The 20,159-nt window shown below is 49.5% G+C and overlaps 2 protein-coding genes across 2 annotated transcripts; both read left to right on the top strand.

The window, feature by feature from the left end:
* Nucleotides 1-3,815: 3,815 nt before the first annotated feature.
* LOC120373966 (zona pellucida sperm-binding protein 3-like) lies at nucleotides 3,816-6,270 on the top strand. Its single transcript, XM_039493081.1, has 6 exons — nucleotides 3,816-3,936; nucleotides 4,397-4,736; nucleotides 4,837-4,957; nucleotides 5,048-5,139; nucleotides 5,435-5,601; nucleotides 6,183-6,270. Exons 2-5 carry the CDS (start codon nucleotides 4,621-4,623, stop codon nucleotides 5,436-5,438), a joined length of 333 nt encoding a protein of 110 aa, XP_039349015.1. The 5' UTR covers nucleotides 3,816-3,936; nucleotides 4,397-4,620; the 3' UTR covers nucleotides 5,439-5,601; nucleotides 6,183-6,270.
* Nucleotides 6,271-10,098: 3,828 nt separating this feature from the next.
* Nucleotides 10,099-15,284, top strand: LOC120373529 (zona pellucida sperm-binding protein 3-like). Its single transcript, XM_039492059.1, has 9 exons — nucleotides 10,099-10,547; nucleotides 11,999-12,117; nucleotides 12,199-12,302; nucleotides 12,733-12,910; nucleotides 13,009-13,129; nucleotides 13,220-13,311; nucleotides 14,614-14,759; nucleotides 14,909-15,016; nucleotides 15,093-15,284. Exons 1-9 carry the CDS (start codon nucleotides 10,140-10,142, stop codon nucleotides 15,179-15,181), a joined length of 1,365 nt encoding a protein of 454 aa, XP_039347993.1. The 5' UTR covers nucleotides 10,099-10,139; the 3' UTR covers nucleotides 15,182-15,284.
* Nucleotides 15,285-20,159: the final 4,875 nt, after the last annotated feature.

Below are 20,159 nucleotides of genomic sequence, written 5' to 3'. Positions count from 1 at the left end.
CATAGGAGCACGAATCCTACTGTAAACTGCGCATGCGATGGAGGGAGTTTTGCACTCCTTATGAGAATCTAATGCCTGATGATCTGAGGTGGAGCTGAGGCCATGATGCTAGCGCTGGGGAGCGGCTGCAAAAACAGATTACATTAGCAGAGGTTTCACTGCACAGAGACCATAATAAATCAATCGCTTGCAGACTAATATCAGAACCCTATCAGTGAGTGGCAAGTGACAATTAAGCTGCATCTGGTGGCAGGCTTTATAGTGGCAAGTGAGTTGATGTACTTCAATTGTACAGCTGCATCTGGCGGCAGGCTTTAAGTCAGAATCCGACACTTATATTAGTCCGCACGTGGCCCGCCCATTATTTTATTTACCACTTCCGTCCGTGCCTCTTTCCCACACAGTTTTGGTAAGCCCACAAGCTAACCCTGGCCAAAATGAGTAAAAAACAAACGTCACTGCAAAGCTTCTTTGAAAAGGGGGAAAGATCCAATGATGAGACAGCAGAAGAATTTAAGACGGCCAACAAAAAGAAAGCTGCATTTAAAAGAAAATACCAAGAGTCCTACTTAAATTACGGGTTCATTGCAACAGGTGACTCACATTCTCCATGCCCGCTTTGTATAATATGTGGCGACCAGTTATCCAACTAAGCCATGAAACCTTCAAAACTGCTTCGCCACATGGAGACTAAGCACCCTGCATTAAAAGACAAGCCTTTGGAGTTTTTCAAAAGAAAAAAATGTGAACACGAAGAACAGAAGCAATTACTGAAGGCCACCACTTCATCAAATGTGTCTGCACTGAAAGCATCATTCTTAGTGGCTAACCGCATTGCTAAAGCTAAGAAGCCCTTTACTATTGGTGAAGAGTTGATCCTGCCTGCTGCTAAGGACATTTGTCGTGAACTTTTAGGAGAGGCTGTAGTTCAAAAGGTGGCACGTGTTCCTCTTTCGGCTAGCACCATAACTAGACGAATTGATGAAATAGCAGAGGATATTGAGGCACAATTGTTAGAGAGGGTGAATGAGTCACCGTGGTACGCAATCCAGGTTGACGAGTCTACCGATGTTGACAACAAGGCAACAATGCTTGTTTTTGTGCGATATATTTTTCAGGAGGATGTGCATGAGGATATGTTATGTGCACTTTTGTTGCCAACCAATACCACAGCTGCAGAACTATTCAAGTCTTTGAATGATTACATGTCAGGAAAACTGAATTGGTCATTTTGTGTCTCTATATGCACGGACGGAGCAGCTGCCATGACTGGACGGCTTCCTGGTTTCACTACTCGTGTCAAGGAGGTCGCTTCTGAATGTGAGTCTACGCACTGTGTCATCCATAGAGAAATGCTAGCTAGCCGAAAAATGTCATCTGAACTTAACAAAGTTTTGCAGGATGTGATTAAAATGATCAACCACATTAAAGTACATGCCCTTAACTCATGTCTGTTCGCGCAGCTCTGTGAGGAGATGGACGCAGAGCACACACGTCTTCTCTTATACACAGAAGTGAGATGGCTTTCTAAAGGTAGATCACTGGCCAGAGTTTTTGAGTTACGAGAGCCACTCCAGAGATTTCTTTTAGAAAAACAGTCACCACGGGCACCACATTTCAGTGACACAGAATGGGTCATAAAACTTGCTTACTTGTGTGACATATTCAACCTGATCAACGAACTCAATCTGTCACTTCAGGGGAGAACGACAACTGTGTTCAAGTCGGCAGATAAAGTGGCTGCATTCAAAGCCAAACTAGAATTATGGGGGCGACGAGTGAACATTGGGATTTTTGACATGTTTCAAACATTAGCAGAGATTTTGAAAGAGATTGAGCCAGGGCCTTCTTTTTCCCAGGTGGTGCATGATCACCTATCTCAGCTTTCAAAAGAGTTTGAGCATTACTTCCCAACCACAAAAGACCCCCGAACTGGGAAGGAATGGATCCGCGACCCATTTGTGAATAAGCCAGGTGAATCGACTTTATCCGTGCTAGAAGAGGATCAACTGCTTGAGATCACAAATGACGGTGGCCTTAAAAGTATGTTTGAGACGACTTCAAATCTCCATACGTTCTGGATTAAAGTCAAGGCGGAATATCCTGAGATTTCCACAAAAGCACTGAAAAGCTTACTTCCATTTTCAACGTCCTATCTTTGTGAAGCAGGGTTTTCTGCAGTGACAGCAACCAAAACGAGATTACGGAATAGACTGGACATAAGCAACACACTTCGGGTGTCACTGTCTCCCATCACCCCCAGATGGGACCATCTAGTTGCAGGAAAACAAGCTCAGGGCTCCCACTAATTCTGCATTATGGTCAGTTGTATAATTATTTCATTATATATTACAATAATAATAGAAATAAAAGTACAAAAATAAATGTAATGCGCTTGAATTGTCCCAAAACCATCCCACAGGTCCGCGGAAATTTTTTTTTCTACGAAACCGGTCCCTGGTGCCAAAAAGGTTGGGGACTGATGCTGTAGGGCACTGACTGCCAGGAGGCAGAAATCCCTGCACAAATCACAGTGGGTCAGATGAGGGGCCCTGTCCTTTCTGACCTGAATACTGTCCCCACAATGGGTTTGACTAACACTTGCCCATCCTGCATTGGCCTTATGGTGCCTCCATTAACCATTTGGAGTCCCTATATCTGTGGCGTTGACTTTGTAGCCTTGGCTATCTACATTTTTCTTGTGGAAGAGAGAAGCTCTACTTACAAACAGTCCCCTTCTGAGGGGGTGTACCTGGAGTAGCTCTGCTTACCTTGGAAGGAGGAGGGTGTATGGAGGAGGGTGGCTGCAGAGACTAATGGCTTACCTCCATTTTGATGTTGGGATCTGGACTGAAGGGAGGTCCAATTCTGTGCTATTCAAATCTTGCCCAAGCTCTTTCTGCCTTGAGAATGGCACCAACACTTGGGTGGAGTATGTCTTGTCTTTCCCCCTTGGAGGCCTAGCTGCAGTTCCTGGGTGTTGGTTTCCTATCTGAATTTAGTGGGCCATATGCTGCAGCACAAAACAAGCAGGAAGTCAGTTGTGTTGGGCTGTGTCTCCATAAGAATGGAGCTAGAATGAGAACTCTTCCCTCATCTGCATGCAGACAAGAAATCTCTCAGCTAGTGTTGGATGGAGAGTGACAACTCCTGAGGTTTTGAAATGTCACCATCTTTCCGTATTGGCATTAACAAAACACAACCTTTGCCTGTTGCTGTGAAATTGAATTGTCAGGTGGAAAAAGCCAGGCTTTGATTTATTTGCCAAGCCCCTCTTAGACCTTTGGTATCTTTCCTGTCAAAATCACTGTGTCTCTGCAAAATGCATAGGCTTTGAAACTGTATGTTTTGTTGACAATACTTGCTAGAAAATTTCTGACCAGCTCCCAAAATGTGACACCTCTGTCCCCCCGTCCCCCCTGGACTACTTCTACAGTCACCTCTCAATCCCACCCAGCCTGTAGCAACAGCACTGATGGCTTGCACAGAAGAACTAGTGCTCAGGAGCAATAGTGAAAACAAGCTTGTTAGTAGAGTTTCTCTTTTACTCTCCACTCTCTCTCCCCTTCTGCAGGCTGTTCTCACTGAGTGTCAGGCTATCTGTGTATTGGTAACTCTTCTGTCCTAAACAATCACCCTGTGATACCAGCTCTTCCTCCTATGTCCCACTTGGCTCTCACTAAAGAATCGTTGGAATCTTAGCACTGTCCAAAGCCTTGAACTTCTAATTTAATATGAATCAGCCCATCGAACCTTGGCAGTCTTGTTTTCATGTAATAACGCCAGTGTCTGCCTTTCTCCAGACCCCATACTTCCTGGTCTACAGCACAAGCCTGTTCTACAACCCCTGCCAGCAACCCAGGCAACCCCTGGCAGCAACCCAGTGATCCTGAGACCCAGTCCAGCTGTGATCCCTATTGAGTGTCACTATCCCAGGTGAGTGCCTGAGATGCTCTGTCCCTATCACTCACATCTAGTCCCTGTCCATGGGAGCAGGTTGAGCACCTGAGGTTTCTTCCTCTCCCAGGAAGAACCATGTGAGCAGCAAAGCCATCTAACTAACTTGTGTCTCCTTCAGCTCTACCTTGTCTGTGGAGGAGAGGCTGAGTTTTTCCCTGAGGAATGGTAGGTGGTGGTTCCTTTGCACAGGGGCCTCCTGGAGTCGTGATTTGGATGCACCAATGATTGCCAAGTGAGCCCTATGCCTGTGGGGGAGTGTTTGTCACACAGCCCTCTCCTTCCCCCTAGGGGCTGTCAGTGGAGGGTGGTGAAGGGACACAGCCCAAGCTCCCACGTTTGGGTAGTCTGACTTCAGTGTAGCTCCTCAGGCAAGCTGAGGTGCTCAGCAAGGTCCCCATTATGTGTCAGGGCGTTAATTCCCGCTTGTGTCAATCAGCTCCTCTCCACAGATCCATGTGGGTGCTGGACCATACGCTTCAACAGGAGCTAAGCTTCCACCCATCCAACACCTAATCCTGATGATTAAATGAGAGCATGGAGCAGGAGGCATAAAGATTCCAGAGGGGCTCCATATGCTGCCTGTGGTGCTCATGGAGAGCTTGCCTTGCAGAGGACTGGAACACTGAGAGACCATCCAATGGATTCCAGCTTGGGGTGGTCATGCATATCCAAGCTGATGTCAGCACTGGGAACCATGTGGCTTTGAGGCGCTGTGTGGCCACCCTGAGCCCAGACAGGGACTCCTCTCCCTGCTATGCTGTCATTGACTTCAATGGGTAAGAGCTGAGGTGTCCCTTCCTGAGGATATTTACTGCTGTTGCTGATAAGGAACTATGCTTGCTGGGCATCTTACTGACCCTTGACTCTTGTGTCTAGCTGCCTGGTGGATGGCAGATCAGATGACATCCCCTCCGCCTTCATATCCCCCAGGTCCAGACAGGACACACTGCAGTTCATGGTGGATGTGTTCAGGTTTGCAGGAGATGCAAGAAATTTGGTGAGATGCCTTCCCCCACTCTCTCTCAACACCTAATAGGGCTGTTAAGACTCTGTCCCTGAAATGACTCTATTCCCACTTCCCCTCCAGATCTATATCACCTGCCGTCTGAAAGTCACTGCAGCTGAGCAAGCCCCAGATCCCTGGAACAAGACTTGTTCCTTCAACAAAGCAGGCAACATGTGAGTGGCTGGAGTAGAACCTTTGGCTAGTCTGAATCTGTTCCCCTTCCAGATGTTGCAAAATTCAATATTCTTGTACACTTTCTATCTTAGGAACTGGCCAAGAATTACTTGGATATGAGAGGGTTTATAATTGACCAGAAAAATGGGCAATGCTCGAGACAATGTAGTTTCTGATAGTGACAACTTAAAACATGTATTCATGTGGAGAAGACTAGTAGGGAAAAGCTAATAAAGCACTGAAGAGCTGCACAGTAACTTGCTACAGTAAATAACTATCTTCTCTTTGTTACAGCTGACTTCCAGTGGAAGGCACCAGAGACATCTGCAGCTGCTGTGAGGCTGGGAGACTGGGAACTGTGTGGGCTGGTTGGAGGACAGTCTGGTAGAGTACCCTCTGGACAGATGGCTGGGGAGGCACTTCCAGAGAGATGTGTGTCCATCCCCCCCACCCCCGGCATGGTAGGTTCTCTGTACAATGCCTGCATTGCATTGTTTAGTACATGGGATGGATACCCCTATTCCAGCAGAGTTGGGTCAGTTCTGTTCCTTGGATCATCATCCCACTTTGGAACTGGTGCATCTAAATTGCTATTAATGGGTTGTGGTGTGTGTGGGGGGAGGAGGTTCAGCCCCTTTCAATACAGGGAAGCAGAGGCTGATGTTGCTGTTGGACCCTTGTTCATCCTTAATGAAGGGCCGGCTCTAGACCCCAGCGCGCCAAGCGCGCGCTTGGGGCGGCATTTTGCCGGGATGGCGGCAGGCGGCTCCAGCGGACCTTCCGCAGTCATGACTGCGGGAGGTCCACCGGAGCCGCGGGAGCAGTGGACCATCCGCAGGCACGTCTGCAAGAGGTCTCCCGGAGCTGCGGGACCGGCGTGCTTGGGGTGGCCAAATTCCTACAGCTGCCCCTGCCTTAATGCAGCTGAAGGCTCAAGGTTTCAAACAGAGGCAGCAAAGATGGCACTACAGGGTATGGAGGCTGCTGAGTGGAAAGCTGATGGTTCTAGTTCTAACCTTCCATCCATGGTTTCCTCCCCCAGGTACATGAGAGGAGCCTGCAATTACACTGTGATGGGCTGTTGTGGCTCTGGCTGTAGTTCTGTCCCTTGCTGCCCTGCTAACTTTGACCATATGCAGGAAGTAGAAGAACTCCACTGCCTGGGTCTGTGTATGATGTGCAAATCTGTACAATAAAGAGTAAAACCCTCTTGACTGGGGTCTGTGGCTGGATTGTCTGGGCCAAAATTGGTGGGAGGAAAATATTTCTGTGGCTAATAGGAGCTGGAGAAGGGTGAAAAGGGTCCTGAATGCTAACTTATCACTCAGTGCAACTTTTCTTGCTCTGGGGGGCAGATCCAGTGCCTGCCATTAGGAGGAGTGAGGGAGAGACCTTCAACAGCCTTCTTGGAATGTTGACACTCTTCCGTGCTTATGGCTCAGCAGCCATGTGCTACTGTGCCTCATTCTCCGGGATGTCAGACTGGCCCAGCTCCAGTCACTGCCTACTAACCATGCACGGGCTACACAGGAGTTGACACAAATTAGATGACTGAGGCTGAGGAGGGCTTTGCCTGCCTGGGGAAGAACAATGGTCAAGCATCTGGCTGCCACTGGTAAACAGTCTGTGAAACCCTCATGAGGAAGGGGTGGAGATAGGCAGGCAATGTGCCTGAGCCTGCCTCTTTCTGCCCAAATGGAGGCCTAGATGCTCTTCCCTCTGGGCCCTTCATAAAGGGATCCTGAATAGTGGGGACAGTAGCTTGCCAGGTCTCACCCCAACAGACTGGGAGGGTAGAGATAACAGCTGGTTTTGTATCAGGATACTTTGGATGCAGTGCTTGCTGAATGCCTCTTGAAGACATCTCTCCCCTGGACTTCAGGCAGTATAGGTGCAACCCTGCTCCAGGTCTCTACCCTAAGCCAACAAGGAATACAATAACACCTACAACTCTCTCTAGCACTTAGTCCACAGTTGCTCTAGCAGTGGTGGCAGCTACTGTAAAGGGACTAATGCAGAGTGGGCACAGGCATGTAACATTCCTCTTCTGTTGTGGGAATAGCTGCAAATAACTGAAGCAACATACGCAAAGCTAGAAAGCAAGCCCCTGTTACTGGCCTATGGCATGTATAGCGTGCTCAGCACTCTGCAGAATCTGCTCTGTCAGTTCAGGTTTATGGTAAGGCCTGATCTACCCATAAAACTTAAGTCAAGCTAGCTATGTCACTCACTGATGTGAAAAGTCTGTACCCCTGAGCAACCCAGTTAAGCCACTCTAACTTGCAATGTAGACAACAGTAGGTGAAGGGAAGAATTCTCCAATGCAAGATGAGGAGTTTGCTTACACAGACTTTTTGTTCAATATCTTCATTAACGATCTGGAGGATGGTGTGGACTGCACCCTTAGCAGGTTTGCAGATGACACTAAACTGGGAGGAGTGGTTGATACGCTGGAGGGTAGGGATAGGATACAGAGGGACCTAGACAAATTAGAGGATTGGGCCAAAAGAAATATGATGAGATTCAACAAGGACAAGTGCAGAGTCCTGCACTTTAGGACGGAAGAATCCCATGCACTGCTACAGACTAGGGACCGAATGGCTGGGTAGCAATTCTGCAGAAAAGGACCTAGGGGTTACGGTGGACGAAAAGCTGAATATGAGTCAACAGTGTGCCCTTGTTGCCAAGAAGGCTAATGGCATTTTGGGTTGTATAAGTAGGGGCATTTCCAGCAGATCGAGGGATGTGATCATTCCCCTCTACTCAGCACTGGTGAGGCCTCATTTGGAGTACTGTGTCCAGTTTTGGGCCCCACACTACAAGAAGGATGTGGATAAATTGGAGAGAGTCCAGCGGAGGGCAACAAAAATGATTAGGGGGCTGGAGCACATGACTTATGAGGAGAGGCTGAGGGAACTGGGATTGTTTAGTCTGCAGAAGAGAAGAATGAGGGGGGATTTGATAGCTGCTTTCAACTACCTGAAAGGGGGTTCCAAAGAGGATGGATCTAGACTGTTCTCAGTGGTAGAAGATGACAGAACAAGGAGTAATGGTCTCAATTTGCAGAGGAGGAGGTTTAGGTTGGATATTAGGAAAAACTTTTTCACTAGTAGGGTGGTGAAGAACTGGAATGGGTTACCTAGGGAGGTAGTAGAATCTCCTTCCTTAGAGGTTTTTAAGGTCAGGCTTGACAAAGCCCTGGCTGGGATGATTTAGTTGGGTTTGGTCCTGCTTTGAGCAGGGGGTTGGACTAGATGACCTCCTGAGGTCCCTTCCAACCCTGAGATTCTATGATTCTATGACTTAATCTAGCTCCCAAATGATAGGTATCATCCACATACCCCAGAGGTCTTTTGCCACTCACTTCCTAAAACTCCCCAGCAACTTCCCAAAACGTGGAGGAGGAGTTGTGTTGAAAAGGGTACTGTCTTGGGCCCAACATGGGATGATGTTAATAAACCCTTGGTTATTATAATATTAAACAGGTCAGCATCTGGGGTTTAGGTAAAGTTATTCCTGCCAGCTCCCCCTCTAACAACCACCACTGAGAATCTTTTTAACACATCATTAGTGATAAATGCAGTTAAAGCATTTGGAATGTCAAGTATTAAGTGACTTTCGTTTTAACAGTCTGCCCCATTCCCTTTAGCTGCAGAGAGATTTCATAGGGAAGCCCTCATTACCAGTCTGCAGGTGGGATTAAAGCTGGTGGTAACTCTCTGGGGGAAAGACAAGCAGTCACTTGAAGTAGGGTGCTGCTGCTGTTACAAGTCAAACCTTGCTTCCCTGAAGCCAACTCCCTGAGAAGGGCAGAGATAGGACAGCAAAGAGAGAAATTGCAGTGTCTGGCTCTCATTGGCAGCCTTCCTGCTGGAGAAACACAGGCCCAGCACAGTCTGATCAGCCACACTGAGACCTGGCAAACTCATACCAGCAGCAGGCTCTTTAGGGCAGTGCTTTCCTGGTTTACAGCAGTGTGTTGCAAAGGTGGAGTTGCCTTAGCCACATACTCCAGATTCTGATTAAATAGAGGAAAGAGAAGCAATAAGGTAGGGAAGGAAAAGGGTATGAGGGATGGGGTAACATCAGGAACCCAAGTCTCATAGTCCAGGTGTTTCTGGTGATTGCCAGGAGATCCCTCTCTGGGCCTGTCTAGTCAGTGACAGGCTGGGCCACTACAAAAATTATTTTCCCTCTGTTGATACTTACACCTTCTTGTCAACTGTTGAGAATGGGCCACATCTACGATAATTGAATTGGCCTCATTAGCACTGACCCCCCCCACTTGGTAAGGCAACTCTCATCTTTTCATGTGCTGTGTATTTATATCTGCCTACTGTATTTTCCACTTTATGCAGCTGATGAAGTGGTTTATAGCCCATGAAATCTTACGCCCAAATACATTTGTTAGTCTCTAAGGTGCCACAAGGACTCCTCGTTGTTTTTGCTGAACAGACTAACACGGCTACCCCTCTGAAATCTGGTCAGGAAGGCCCAGGCATGTGGTGGTGGATCCCCAGGAGATGTGGGGGGGGCAGCCACGATGGTGAAGTTCACTCCTTCCATTTCATCCTGCTCCCAGGATGCACCCAACTCCCACTGCTGGACCCCTTCAGCTTGTCATATCAAGCCATGACTTCACCAGGAGCCTTGAACACTCCTTATCACCATTCTTTTCACCCAAACAGTTCAGTGTGCACCTGCCTATTTGTCTCCAACTTCTGATGCCATCTATAAACAATTGTGTGTAACAGGCAGCGTGGGATTTTTGTTACCTTGGACAGTTTAGAGAGCAGGCCACTGATGGCCAGCTGGGTCTGATTCTCACTGTTTTCCCTGCCCCAGGGTCAGGGCAGTGGCTGTGATTGGGCCCTGGCTGCCTGCAGTCTAGGGGAGGGTGTTAATTATCTGGGCAGCTGGGAGCTGGCTTTAGGTCAAGGTATAAAGGGCCCCAGAGTAGCAGTTTCCTTCCAGGCTGGGTTTGCCACAGGCAGGTAGAATGGGGTACAGCCTGGGCTTTGCCCTCCTGTGCTGGGCAGTCAGTGGGGTGACCTGTTTCAATCCCTGGGATTTCTCTAGAAGTGACTCAGCCATCTGGAGACCCACCCCGAGGGCTGAGCTCCCTCGCAGACAAGCCCATGTGCCCTCTCTTGCTCAGCCTTACCCCTGGGCTTGGGTTGATGCATCCCAGCTCAGGGCTGTGTCCCCACTGCAGCCTGTCACAGTGCAGTGTGAGGAGGCTCAGATGGTGATCACTGTGCACAGGGATCTGTTTGGGACAGGGCAACTGATCAAAGCTGCTGACCTGAGCCTTGGCTCAGCTGCCTGCCAGTACATGTCCCTTAATGCTGCAGAGAACACAGTGACCTTTGCAGCTGGGCTCCATGAATGTGGCAGCACCTTGCAGGTAAGCATCCCTCGGAAGCCCCTTCTTGCTATGTTGGGGTGGGAGGTGTCAAGAGTGCCCACTTCTCTGCTTTGTATGTATAATTCTACATCTGGTGTTCTAGACATATGTGAAGTGTTCTGTGCAGTCCCTGAAAGAACTGTTTGTTAGTTCTGTGCTTGTGACCTGATGACTGTGGGTGGTGTGCAGCTGTGGGTGTCTCAGGGCCTGGCTATAAGTCCTGTCTGAGCCAATGGGAATGTAGATTGTACAGAAGCATGGTAAACTGTGTTGTGTGCTCCAAAATCTGGGAGGAAAGGCTGTGGGGAGAGAGAATCCTTCTAGAGAAAATGTTTTGTAGTGACTGGCTGGTACCAAATCTCTCATTGGTCTCCTTGTGTGAGGCCCATGCTGACAAGGATGACATGCAAATTCACTAACCATTCCCAATCTGGAAGGCAGAGTGGTGCTGGAGTGGGACTCTCACCTACTGGGTGGTGAAGGGCAAGTCACTTTCCCTGCTCTGTGCCTCAGTTTCTCTAACTGTACACTGGGGCTAAAGAATGATAGCTGCTTTCTTTATAAAGTGCTTTGAGATCTGCTGATGAGATAAGAGGTTGTGATTGTTCCAGTTAGGAACAAAACCCCTCTTCAAAAATACAAAATCTCTGGTCGGATGCAAATTCTAGTTCTTGTATAGCTCTGCTGGGACCACTGGCAATTTGAGCGATTGGTTAGTTACATCAGCTGCAGTTTTGTTTTTGCTCTCTCTCACTGTGAGCCTTAATATACTGCATCCGACAAAGTAGGTATTCACCCACAAAAGCTCATGCTCCAATACGTCTGTTAGTCTATAAGGTGCCACAGGACTCTTTGCTGCTTTTACAGATCCAGACTAACATGGCTACCCCTCTGATACTTAATATACTATAGTTACTAACAACTTATTGCTGGGGAAAAATTCATCACTATGCATGACTAAAGCCCTCAAAATAGGGTGTATCTAGTGCATGAGCCTTGCATTGGCTCAATTCACCTCTAACAAATAACAAAGCTTAAAATTTACTGTCCTCTCAAGTCTTAGCAGCACAAAGACTCAAATTTCTGGGTCTGTGATCACTAAGGCTTGTAGGGGGGGACAGAACTTGCTGTAGGATTCAAACATGCCCTTTACCCTACCTTCCTTTCTGTCTGTACCAATGTGTGACTGAGTCTAAGCTGGCATCAATGTATGTCCAAAAGGCCCCCATAGTGTGAATTCTTCCAGCTTAGATGCCTTCTAAATTCCCCTTCAGTTGCTTCTCGAGTTGACCCTTCACTTTCTGATACCTGCCTCGTGTACGAAATGTTAAACGTGTAACTGAGCAGGTTGGAAACATGGGGCTATTGTGAACTCTCTTCATTAAACTTCTCTGGCATTTCCCCTCTGCTTTAATCTTAATGTGAGCCTTTCAACATCTGCCTCTTCCCAGATGACCCCGAACTCCCTAGTCTACAGTACAAGCCTGTTCTACAACCCAACTCCTGCCAGCAACCCAGTGATCCAGAGAACCAGTGCGGCTGTGATTCCTGTTGAGTGTCACTATCCCAGGTGAGGTGAGATTCTAATCCTGTCCTTGCACTTCATGGCCATTCTGGGGTCTGTCTTAACCACTGGGCCTACCTCTCCCAGGAAGGACAATGTGAGCAGCAGAGCCATCAAGCCAACGTGGGTTCCCTTCAGCTCTACCCTGTCTGCAGAGGAGAGGCTGGATTTCTCTCTGCGCCTGATGAATGGTAGGTGGGAGTCCTATCACCCTCTAGTCAGACATTCCAATATCTGTTACATTGGACCCACTCTCTAGCTTCAAAGGGGTTGGGAGCTTTCCTGGAGCACTAGGACTCAGTACAAAGCTGAGCAGCTGTCGGCACTGGCCACTGACCCCATACTGCAGGAAAGAGACTTGGATGGCAGAGCTAGAATAATCCACAGACCATGCAGTATTTCCCAGCCAGCTTCTCTTGTCCCCAGTATGATTACATTTGAGGCTTCTCTCCTGTGGGGATATCCCACTAGCTTGCATTCCCATCTGCCTGTCTTCCATCCAGACCCTTTGCATCTCCTCCTCCAAAGGCAGCAACTCCTCTCCATGCTGGCCCAGGAGCTAGGGGTATATAGGGAACCATACCATCTGCCTGTGGTGCTCATGGTGAACTTGCCTTGCAGATGACTGGAGCGCTGAGAGACCCTCCAATGGATTCCAGCTGGGAGAAATCATGCATATCCAAGCTGATGTCCACACTGGGAACCATGTAGCTTTGAGGCTCTTTGTGGACAGCTGTGTGGCAACCCTGGGCCCAGACAGGGACTCCTCTCCCCGTTATGCTGTCATTGACTTCAATGGGTAAGAGCTGGGGCCTTCTTCTAGAGGATATTTACTGCTGTAGCTGGTGAGGATCTATACATGGTTAGCACCTTATTGACTATGACTCTTGTGTCTAGCTGCCTGGTGGATGGGAGATCAGATGACACCACCTCAGCCTTTGTATCCCCCAGGCCCAGGCAGGACACACTGCAGTTCATGGTGGATGTGTTCAGGTTTGCAGGAGATGCCAGTGACTTGGTGAGATTGTTCCTTCCTCTAAATCCAGACTGAACAGAAGTTGGTGTCCCCTTGTGTGCGCCTAACCCCTCTGTTCCTCTTTCCCTTAAGATCTATATCACCTGCCACCTGAAAGTCACCGCAGTTGAACAAGCCCCAGATGCCTTGAACAAGGCTTGTTCCTTCAACAAAGCAGGCAACATGTGAGTAGCAGGAGCACAAAACATGAGCATATGATGAGATCTGACCTACTGCATGGCTTGGATCCAGAGGCAGGGCTCATGCTTCCTTTCTGAATATAGGACCTAGTTTGGTCCAGGGACTGTTCATGCTGGGGCACCTGTTGTGAAGGATGCTGCCTGTGCACTAAGGATATGACTGATAGGTCAGCTGTGACATCAGTCACTGGAATTACACATCTGACATGTAATGTGCTCTGAGGAGTTGGGTAACTGCTCCCAGGGACATAGGCAGTGAGTTCCATACCCACATGGTGCTCAGGCACCAGCAATATGTGGGGCTGGGTGTCCCCTCGCTCCACCTGTGGCCCCCCACCTCCCCCAAGTGTCCCACAGCCCCGACTTGCTGCCCCTGCCCCTTGCTTGCCTTTCCCAGGCAGAGAGTCACTGACTGTCTCTTCCCTGTGCAGCTCCATGTTGCCTCCCTGCAGCAACTGCTGCTGCAGGGTCCTAGTGTCCCCCATCTCCACTGCCAGGGCAGACTGACTCTGAGCCTGCCCTCCCCCCTCAAACCCTTCCCTTTTCTGGCAGGACCCTCCAGCAGCACAGCCCCCCCCGTCTGTAGTCACTGCTTCTGCTCCATGCAAGGAGGCAGCCCTATCCCTCACCCCCAGTGAGGCTACAGTGACAGTGTGCTGCTGGGGGGTGGGAAAGGGGGGGGGGCTCCTCCCCCAGATCTTGCTGCTGCCAGCAGGGAAAGGGCTGGTGTGGGGAGTCCTCTCTGGCTCCTGTCCCAGAGCAGCCTGCCTGCACCCCATCTCATCCCCACCCCAGAGCCCTCATCCCCCCATACCCTCTGCCTGAGCCCCTCCAGCACCCCAAACACCTTATCCCCAGTCCCAGCCAGAGCTCTTGCCCTGAGCCCCTCCCACACTCCTCTGCCACTACAGCCCTCACCCCTGCACCCCATCCCTCTGCACTCCTCCCATCCCCAAACTCCCTCCCAGAGCTTTGGGCAGGTGGTGGATGGAGTTTGGGGGTGGTGGTGGTGGAGTTGGAGCGGGTTCTGGGCACCATCAAAATTTCTACAAACATGCCACCCCTGCCCAGGGTCAAGATCATTTTTGTGGGGTGGCTGGAGAAGGGGCCCCCTTTATGCAGGATTTGCATTTCTGATATAGAAAACCTTCACCCTAGGCTCCCTTCAGTGACAGTTTTTTTTTCTGTATTCACTTAATTCAGGAAGCTGTGGTGGGAAATCCTGTCTACAGCAGTTACCCATTTATTCCCCCCTCCCACCAAGTAACTGTCCTCCTCCTATTCCAGCTGGTCTCCAGTGGAAGGCACCAGACAGATCTGCAGCTGCTGTGAGACAGGGAACTGTGGGCTGGTTGGAGGACAGTCCAGGAGTGTGAACCCTCTGGACAGATGGTCAGGGAGGCGCTTCCTGAGAGATGTGCCCCCCAGGCATGGTAAGGTCTGTTGGGGGTGTGTGTGTGTGTGCGCGCACATACAAATACTTCAAACTGTGAGGTTCAGCTCTGGCTATTCCTATGGGGCTCCATTCCAAATTCAGTGTCTAAGGTGTTACTGGTGAGTTTCTCTTCCATTCTCCATCCAGGTGTCTCCTGGGGGAGAGAAGATCAGGCTGATGTTGTGGTTGGACCATTGTTCATCCTCAATCAAGGCTCAAAGGGTCTCTTAGAACATCAGCTGGAAGCACCACAGGGTAAGGCATCTGCAAGCTGTGACAAGGCTGAAATGCCCATGGTTTCAGTTCTAATGGCCTTATTGTGTCTCCACAGGTGCTGCAGAGGAGCAGGGCATAAAGGTGGGCCTGGTTTCCATGGCAGCAGCCATAGCTCTGGCCTGGTTTCCATGGCTGTGGCTGTAGCTCTAGCCTTTCTTGTCTGTCTTTTGTTGCCTAAGAGAACAATTAACTGTTTACTTCCTTGGCTTTACTCTTGTGACTTGTCTAATAAAGCATGAAAATGGGATTCTGTGCTAATGCTGAATTCCTCCTCCGTAGCAGGGAGGAGAATGCACTCTGTGGATTGGGCTGTGGAGGAGGCATGCTCCTCTTATAACACTACCCCTGGGGGGTGTGCGTGGGTGTGTGTGAGAGATTCAGGGGTAAGGGCTCTGGGGTGGGGCTGAGGATGAGGGGTTTGAGGTGTGGGAGGGGGCTCAGGGCTAGGACAGGGGTGGGGTGAGGGCTGTGGGGCAGGGGGGCAGGCTGTGGGGTGGGACTGGGGTGAAGGGTGTGGGGTACAGTCAGGCTGCCCTGGGAATGGAGCTAGAGAGGAGGACTCCCCCCCCCCCCCCCTCTCCCCACCGGTAGCAGCAAGCTCCAGGGGAGGAGCCTCCCTCTCCACCCAAGCAGCACACTCACCTCGCACCACTGTCACTGCATGTGCCCCTAGGGGGCTTCCTGGACCTGAGAGGGGCCCTTACCTCCCCTGTGGTGGGTGCGTGGGAGAGGCTGCCATCACATGTGCGCCTCCTCCCCTACTGCTGCCCCTCACTGTAGCCTCACAGTGGGTGGGGGATGGGGCTGCCACTTGCTCAGCGGGGGGCAGGAGTGGTGATTACTGGCAGGGGAGCCCCTGTTGTGGTGGTGGGTCCCACCAGAAAAGGGAAGGGTCTGAGGTGGAAGGGGTCAGCCTGCCCTGGCATTAGTGGATGGGGAGCATTAAAACCCTGCAGCGGTAGTTGATGCCCAGAGCCAGAGGTGCAGGGGAGAGGCAGGGACACTCCAGGACCCAGGGGATGCACAGGGGGGAGGTGCGGGAAGCAAGTGGAACTGTATCAAATGCCTTACTGACATCCAGGAAGAGACCCGGCCCCAAACATTGGTGGTGCTGGGCTCCCGGGCCCTGAATATTGCTGGAGCCTGGGCACCACTGGCCCATATAACTAGCCACCCCTGGCTGGGGCATCATCAAAGCTGAGCCAAGTGAGATGTTTCTTGTATCTGACGCTGGTTGTCCTGTCTTCCCCCCCCCCCCCTTTTTTTTTCCCCCTTCAACTGCATCACCTTGTTGTTTCAAGGTGTGCTCCACTGTAACTGGGGGAGGAAGTGGTCTGAAACAGCCAGATTGCTTCATCCTCCCTTACCCCAGCAAGCTCTCTGAAGTGCCAGTGTGTAACACCTAGAATTGTTTGATTAGCCTATGGCTGGGGTAGTTGCAAACTGGAAGGTGCTAAAGCTGTTTTTCCTAAGCTGCAGAAAGTGAGTGTGAGGAAGGAAATCCTGTCCTCCACTGCCACCTTGTGGGGGCTGGAGGTCATGGAACATGAGCACTTCATAGCTGAAACAGGCCCTGTGAGCTAAAGTCCACCCTAGCATGACCTTGATTTGATAACAGGCCAAACTAAACTCACTCTCCCCATCACTCTATACTGAGACACGAGGCTGGTCTCTATGATCTCTTTCAGACTGTGGGTCCACTTGTGAGGTCTGACCACTCAGACTGCCTTTGATGCACTCTCCTGCTGTATAAGGATGTGTACTAGTGCCACTAATGCTGAGGAGATGCAAGAAGTTGGAAAGTCAAAATAGAGGTGCAGGCAACTTTAACAGACCACCTCTTGCATAGCCTTTAGCTCCTCTCATCTGGCCCTTCCCCATGGGACTTGCATCTATTTAGAGTCCCTCTGAGCCTGACCTAGCATCAAATGGAGTGATGTAAAAAGGGAGGGGTAAATGACTGAGACTAAATTGGCCTGCTATAAGCTGGGATGGGACAGGAAGAAAGCAGAGGTTACACCAGCTGGGTTTCTCTGGAGTCTCTCTTTTGGATTCTGCTGGCACTGAAATTTTGTAATAGACCAATTCCCCTGAGCCTTATCCCATGTTAAAAATATTTCCAAATTAAAAGAGGTGTAAAGCCTCCTGCTCACACTGCTGTAGACTATGGTTAGCAAAATCCTGCTGCTGCCACTTAGACACTTGTTGCACATGTCTTTCTAAATAAAATCCTGCCCACCTACAACTTCAGACAGCTGCTGGTAGACTGTGGGTTTTTGAAGGACTTATTTTGCTAATCTGAGATACATGAATCCTACCCTTTCCCCCCTGCTTTGATGCTCATTTGTCTAAAGTTTAGAGGCTTTATTTTTTAAAAAAAAGTTCAAATAACTATATTTAAATCCCTGCTTCTGAAATTCACAAGTAGCAACTTGCTTTTAGCTATAGCTCCTTAGCTGGTGCATAGCTGTATAGTTCTATTGACTTCAGTTGATCAATATTGACACTAGTTCAGCCGTTGGGCCTGTCTGGGCAATCAGGTTCTACCAGTAAGCTGCCAATGACAGGCTAGGAATTGCCTTCTGTTCTGGCTCCTACTAGCCGGAGGATATTCAGCCTAGTGCCACTACCCCTCGGTGCTATTCCCCTTTGTACAGGTGGGGCACAGAGCAGCTCAGTGACTTGCTGAAGGTCACTCTGGCAGCAGGGAACTCTGCTGTAAGAGAGAATGCAATATGTAGTGGGTGTGGGTGTGGTGTTCCCCATTGTTATCTGGACTGGTGATCTGCTAGGTCACTCCAATCCTCGACTCTGGGAATCAGCCATACCCTGCTCTGCTGTGAGAACCACCACTCCTGGGCTGTTTGTGCACAGGCTATGGCATGTAAGTGGCTCCTTGGATTGTGCAACCGAATGACACTAGCCAATACCTCCAGTCCCAGGCACAACCCTAGGAAACTCTGTCCTGCAGTGTCCTGTTATGCCCAGTGGATGCTGCAAGCTTATATGAGTTCGTCAATTTAACAAAGCAATTGATATGTACCAAGCTTGTTATCCCCACAGGAGTCTCTGACACACTTCAAATCAACCAGACTGCTTCAGGTAGAATAAACTAACAGATTTATTAACTATAAAAGATATATTTAAGTGATAGGCAAAAAGTCAGAGTTAGTTACCACAAGAAAATAAAATATAAGCACGCAGTCTAAACTCTCAACCCTATTAGACTGAGCAACATCTAGAGTAAGCAGTTTTTCTCACCCCACTGGATATTGCAGTCCTTTGGCCCAGGTTTAAGGAACAAACCTGTATACTATCTCCTCTGTTGGAGTCTTGTCTTCTTCTCAGTGTCTTAGTTGCTTGCAGCGAAGGTGCTGGCAGGAGAAGGGCCCAGTATGTGTCCACTCTGTCTGTTTTATACCCTCAGTCCATGTGCTTGGGGAGCAAAAGTTCAGGTATGTCTGGGTGGCATTGCTGAGTGTCTCCAAGCAAGGTTGAGCAATTCCTCTGGTATGGCCTCATGCAGGTGAGTCATTGCATTGTAGCTCCCTTGCTGGACAATGGCTGTTGTTGGGTTGTTTCACATCCTGCCTGGGTGTTGGTTACTTTCCTTGCTGTTGCCCCTGGGGAGCTAATATCTGGCTGATTCCCCAACTTACAGCATGTTTTAGTGACGACCATATGACACAATTCTCATAACTTCATATGTATTAATGATACACACATATGGACAGAGAAATGTCTTTCAGCAGATCATAACCTTACATAGCCTTGGCATGCTTTATACGTAAGATCATGATTATATGAAAATGAGGAATATGAGGGTTATGGTACATTCCCTTGAGGTATAGAATATCACAGTGAGTTTAATGCAGTCAAAGAATGAGAACAGACAGCGGGGAATGGGAACTCCCTTTGTTCACCCTTGGTGATTCCTGGGTGTCTTTGGACCAGCTCAATTACATCAGTTTCCCTCTGTCTAAAGTAGATGCACTAACATTTCATTTATCAGAGGGGTAGCTGTGGTAGTCTGGATCTGTAAAAGCGGCAAAGAGTTCTGTGGCACCTTATAGACTAACAGACGTATTGGAGCATGAAGGTATTCACCCACGAAAGCTCATGCTCCAATACGTACGTTAGTCTATAAGGTGCCACAGAACTCTTTGCCACTTGAACATTTCATTGCCTTTTGAAAGGTCAGGAGGATTAATGGCAGGAAAGTGCTGTGGGTTCTTCAGCCCGAAGTGAGAGGGGATGGCTGAGGTCAGCAGGAGCTCTGCTCAGCATTGGCTATAGATCAGATGAGTCTAGTGGGGCAGCAAGGTGAAGTGCTGCACCCCAGAATGTGGCTGGGAGCCTGGTGCAGAGCTGGCAATGGAAAGCAGGTCTCTTGAGTGCCAGTCCTTAGCATTAGCCCCAACCCCACCTTGCACGGTGAGCCGGTGCAGAGAGGACCCACGGTTCCTGCCTGTATAGGTTCCAAATACCATGCTAACTTTGGTGTTATGTGATGGGTAGCTTGTTCTTCAGTAGCAGCACTAATTCACGCTGCCACAGTTAACAGTCAGGTGCAGTCTCCTTCCACAGCCCTACCCTCACTGAGGTTTACCACTTGCCCATAAAAGTGCCTCAGTAGGTTGACACATGGAGCGAGGGATCTCTGCTCACAACTGCCTTTTCTTTCCAACTGCCCCATTGTTGGAGGGGAGGGGGGATAAATCAAACAATCCCTGGAAATGTGACCCCTTATCAACAATTCCTCAGCCCTTGCCCCTTCCAATCCCAAGCCAGCCACTAAGGTCTCTCTACTCTAGCGCTGGGCCCAGCCCTGACTCTCCCTGTATCCACACACCTCCACATGTCCTGTCCCAGTAGCTGGGGTCTTGCAGCTGGCTTGCCTCCCTCTTGATGGGGCCAGGAAAACTGGATGCCTGGGTCTGTGGCAGCAGGAAGAGGTGTGGCTAGCCCTCACTAGCACCATTATGTGGCCTGCCTTCAAAACCTGAAATGAGGCAGAATAGTCTAGGGCCTTGCCCTGGGACTCAGCAGCCTTGACATCTATTTGCAGCTGTGCTGCCTCGCTCATGAGATTGCTTGGGCAATTGCTTCACTTCCCTGGTTC

This window comes from Mauremys reevesii, linkage group 10, assembly GCF_016161935.1.
Source record: "Mauremys reevesii isolate NIE-2019 linkage group 10, ASM1616193v1, whole genome shotgun sequence".
NCBI lineage: Eukaryota > Metazoa > Chordata > Testudines > Geoemydidae > Mauremys > Mauremys reevesii.
Note: the sequence above shows the minus strand (reverse complement) of the source record. Positions and strands in the feature narration are given on the sequence as shown.

Bases quoted from the DNA above. Each gene is read 5' to 3' on its own strand.
- LOC120373966 (XM_039493081.1), top strand. From the start codon at position 4,621: ATGCATATCCAAGCTGATGTCAGCACTGGGAACCATGTGGCTTTGAGG. The intron at 4,737-4,836 runs GTAAGAGCTGAG...TCTTGTGTCTAG, and splicing joins GCTGTCATTGACTTCAATGG to CTGCCTGGTGGATGGCAGAT. The intron at 4,958-5,047 runs GTGAGATGCCTT...CTTCCCCTCCAG, and splicing joins CAGGAGATGCAAGAAATTTG to ATCTATATCACCTGCCGTCT.
- LOC120373529 (XM_039492059.1), top strand. From the start codon at position 10,140: ATGGGGTACAGCCTGGGCTTTGCCCTCCTGTGCTGGGCAGTCAGTGGG. The intron at 10,548-11,998 runs GTAAGCATCCCT...GCCTCTTCCCAG, and splicing joins AATGTGGCAGCACCTTGCAG to ATGACCCCGAACTCCCTAGT. The intron at 12,118-12,198 runs GTGAGGTGAGAT...TACCTCTCCCAG, and splicing joins GTTGAGTGTCACTATCCCAG to GAAGGACAATGTGAGCAGCA.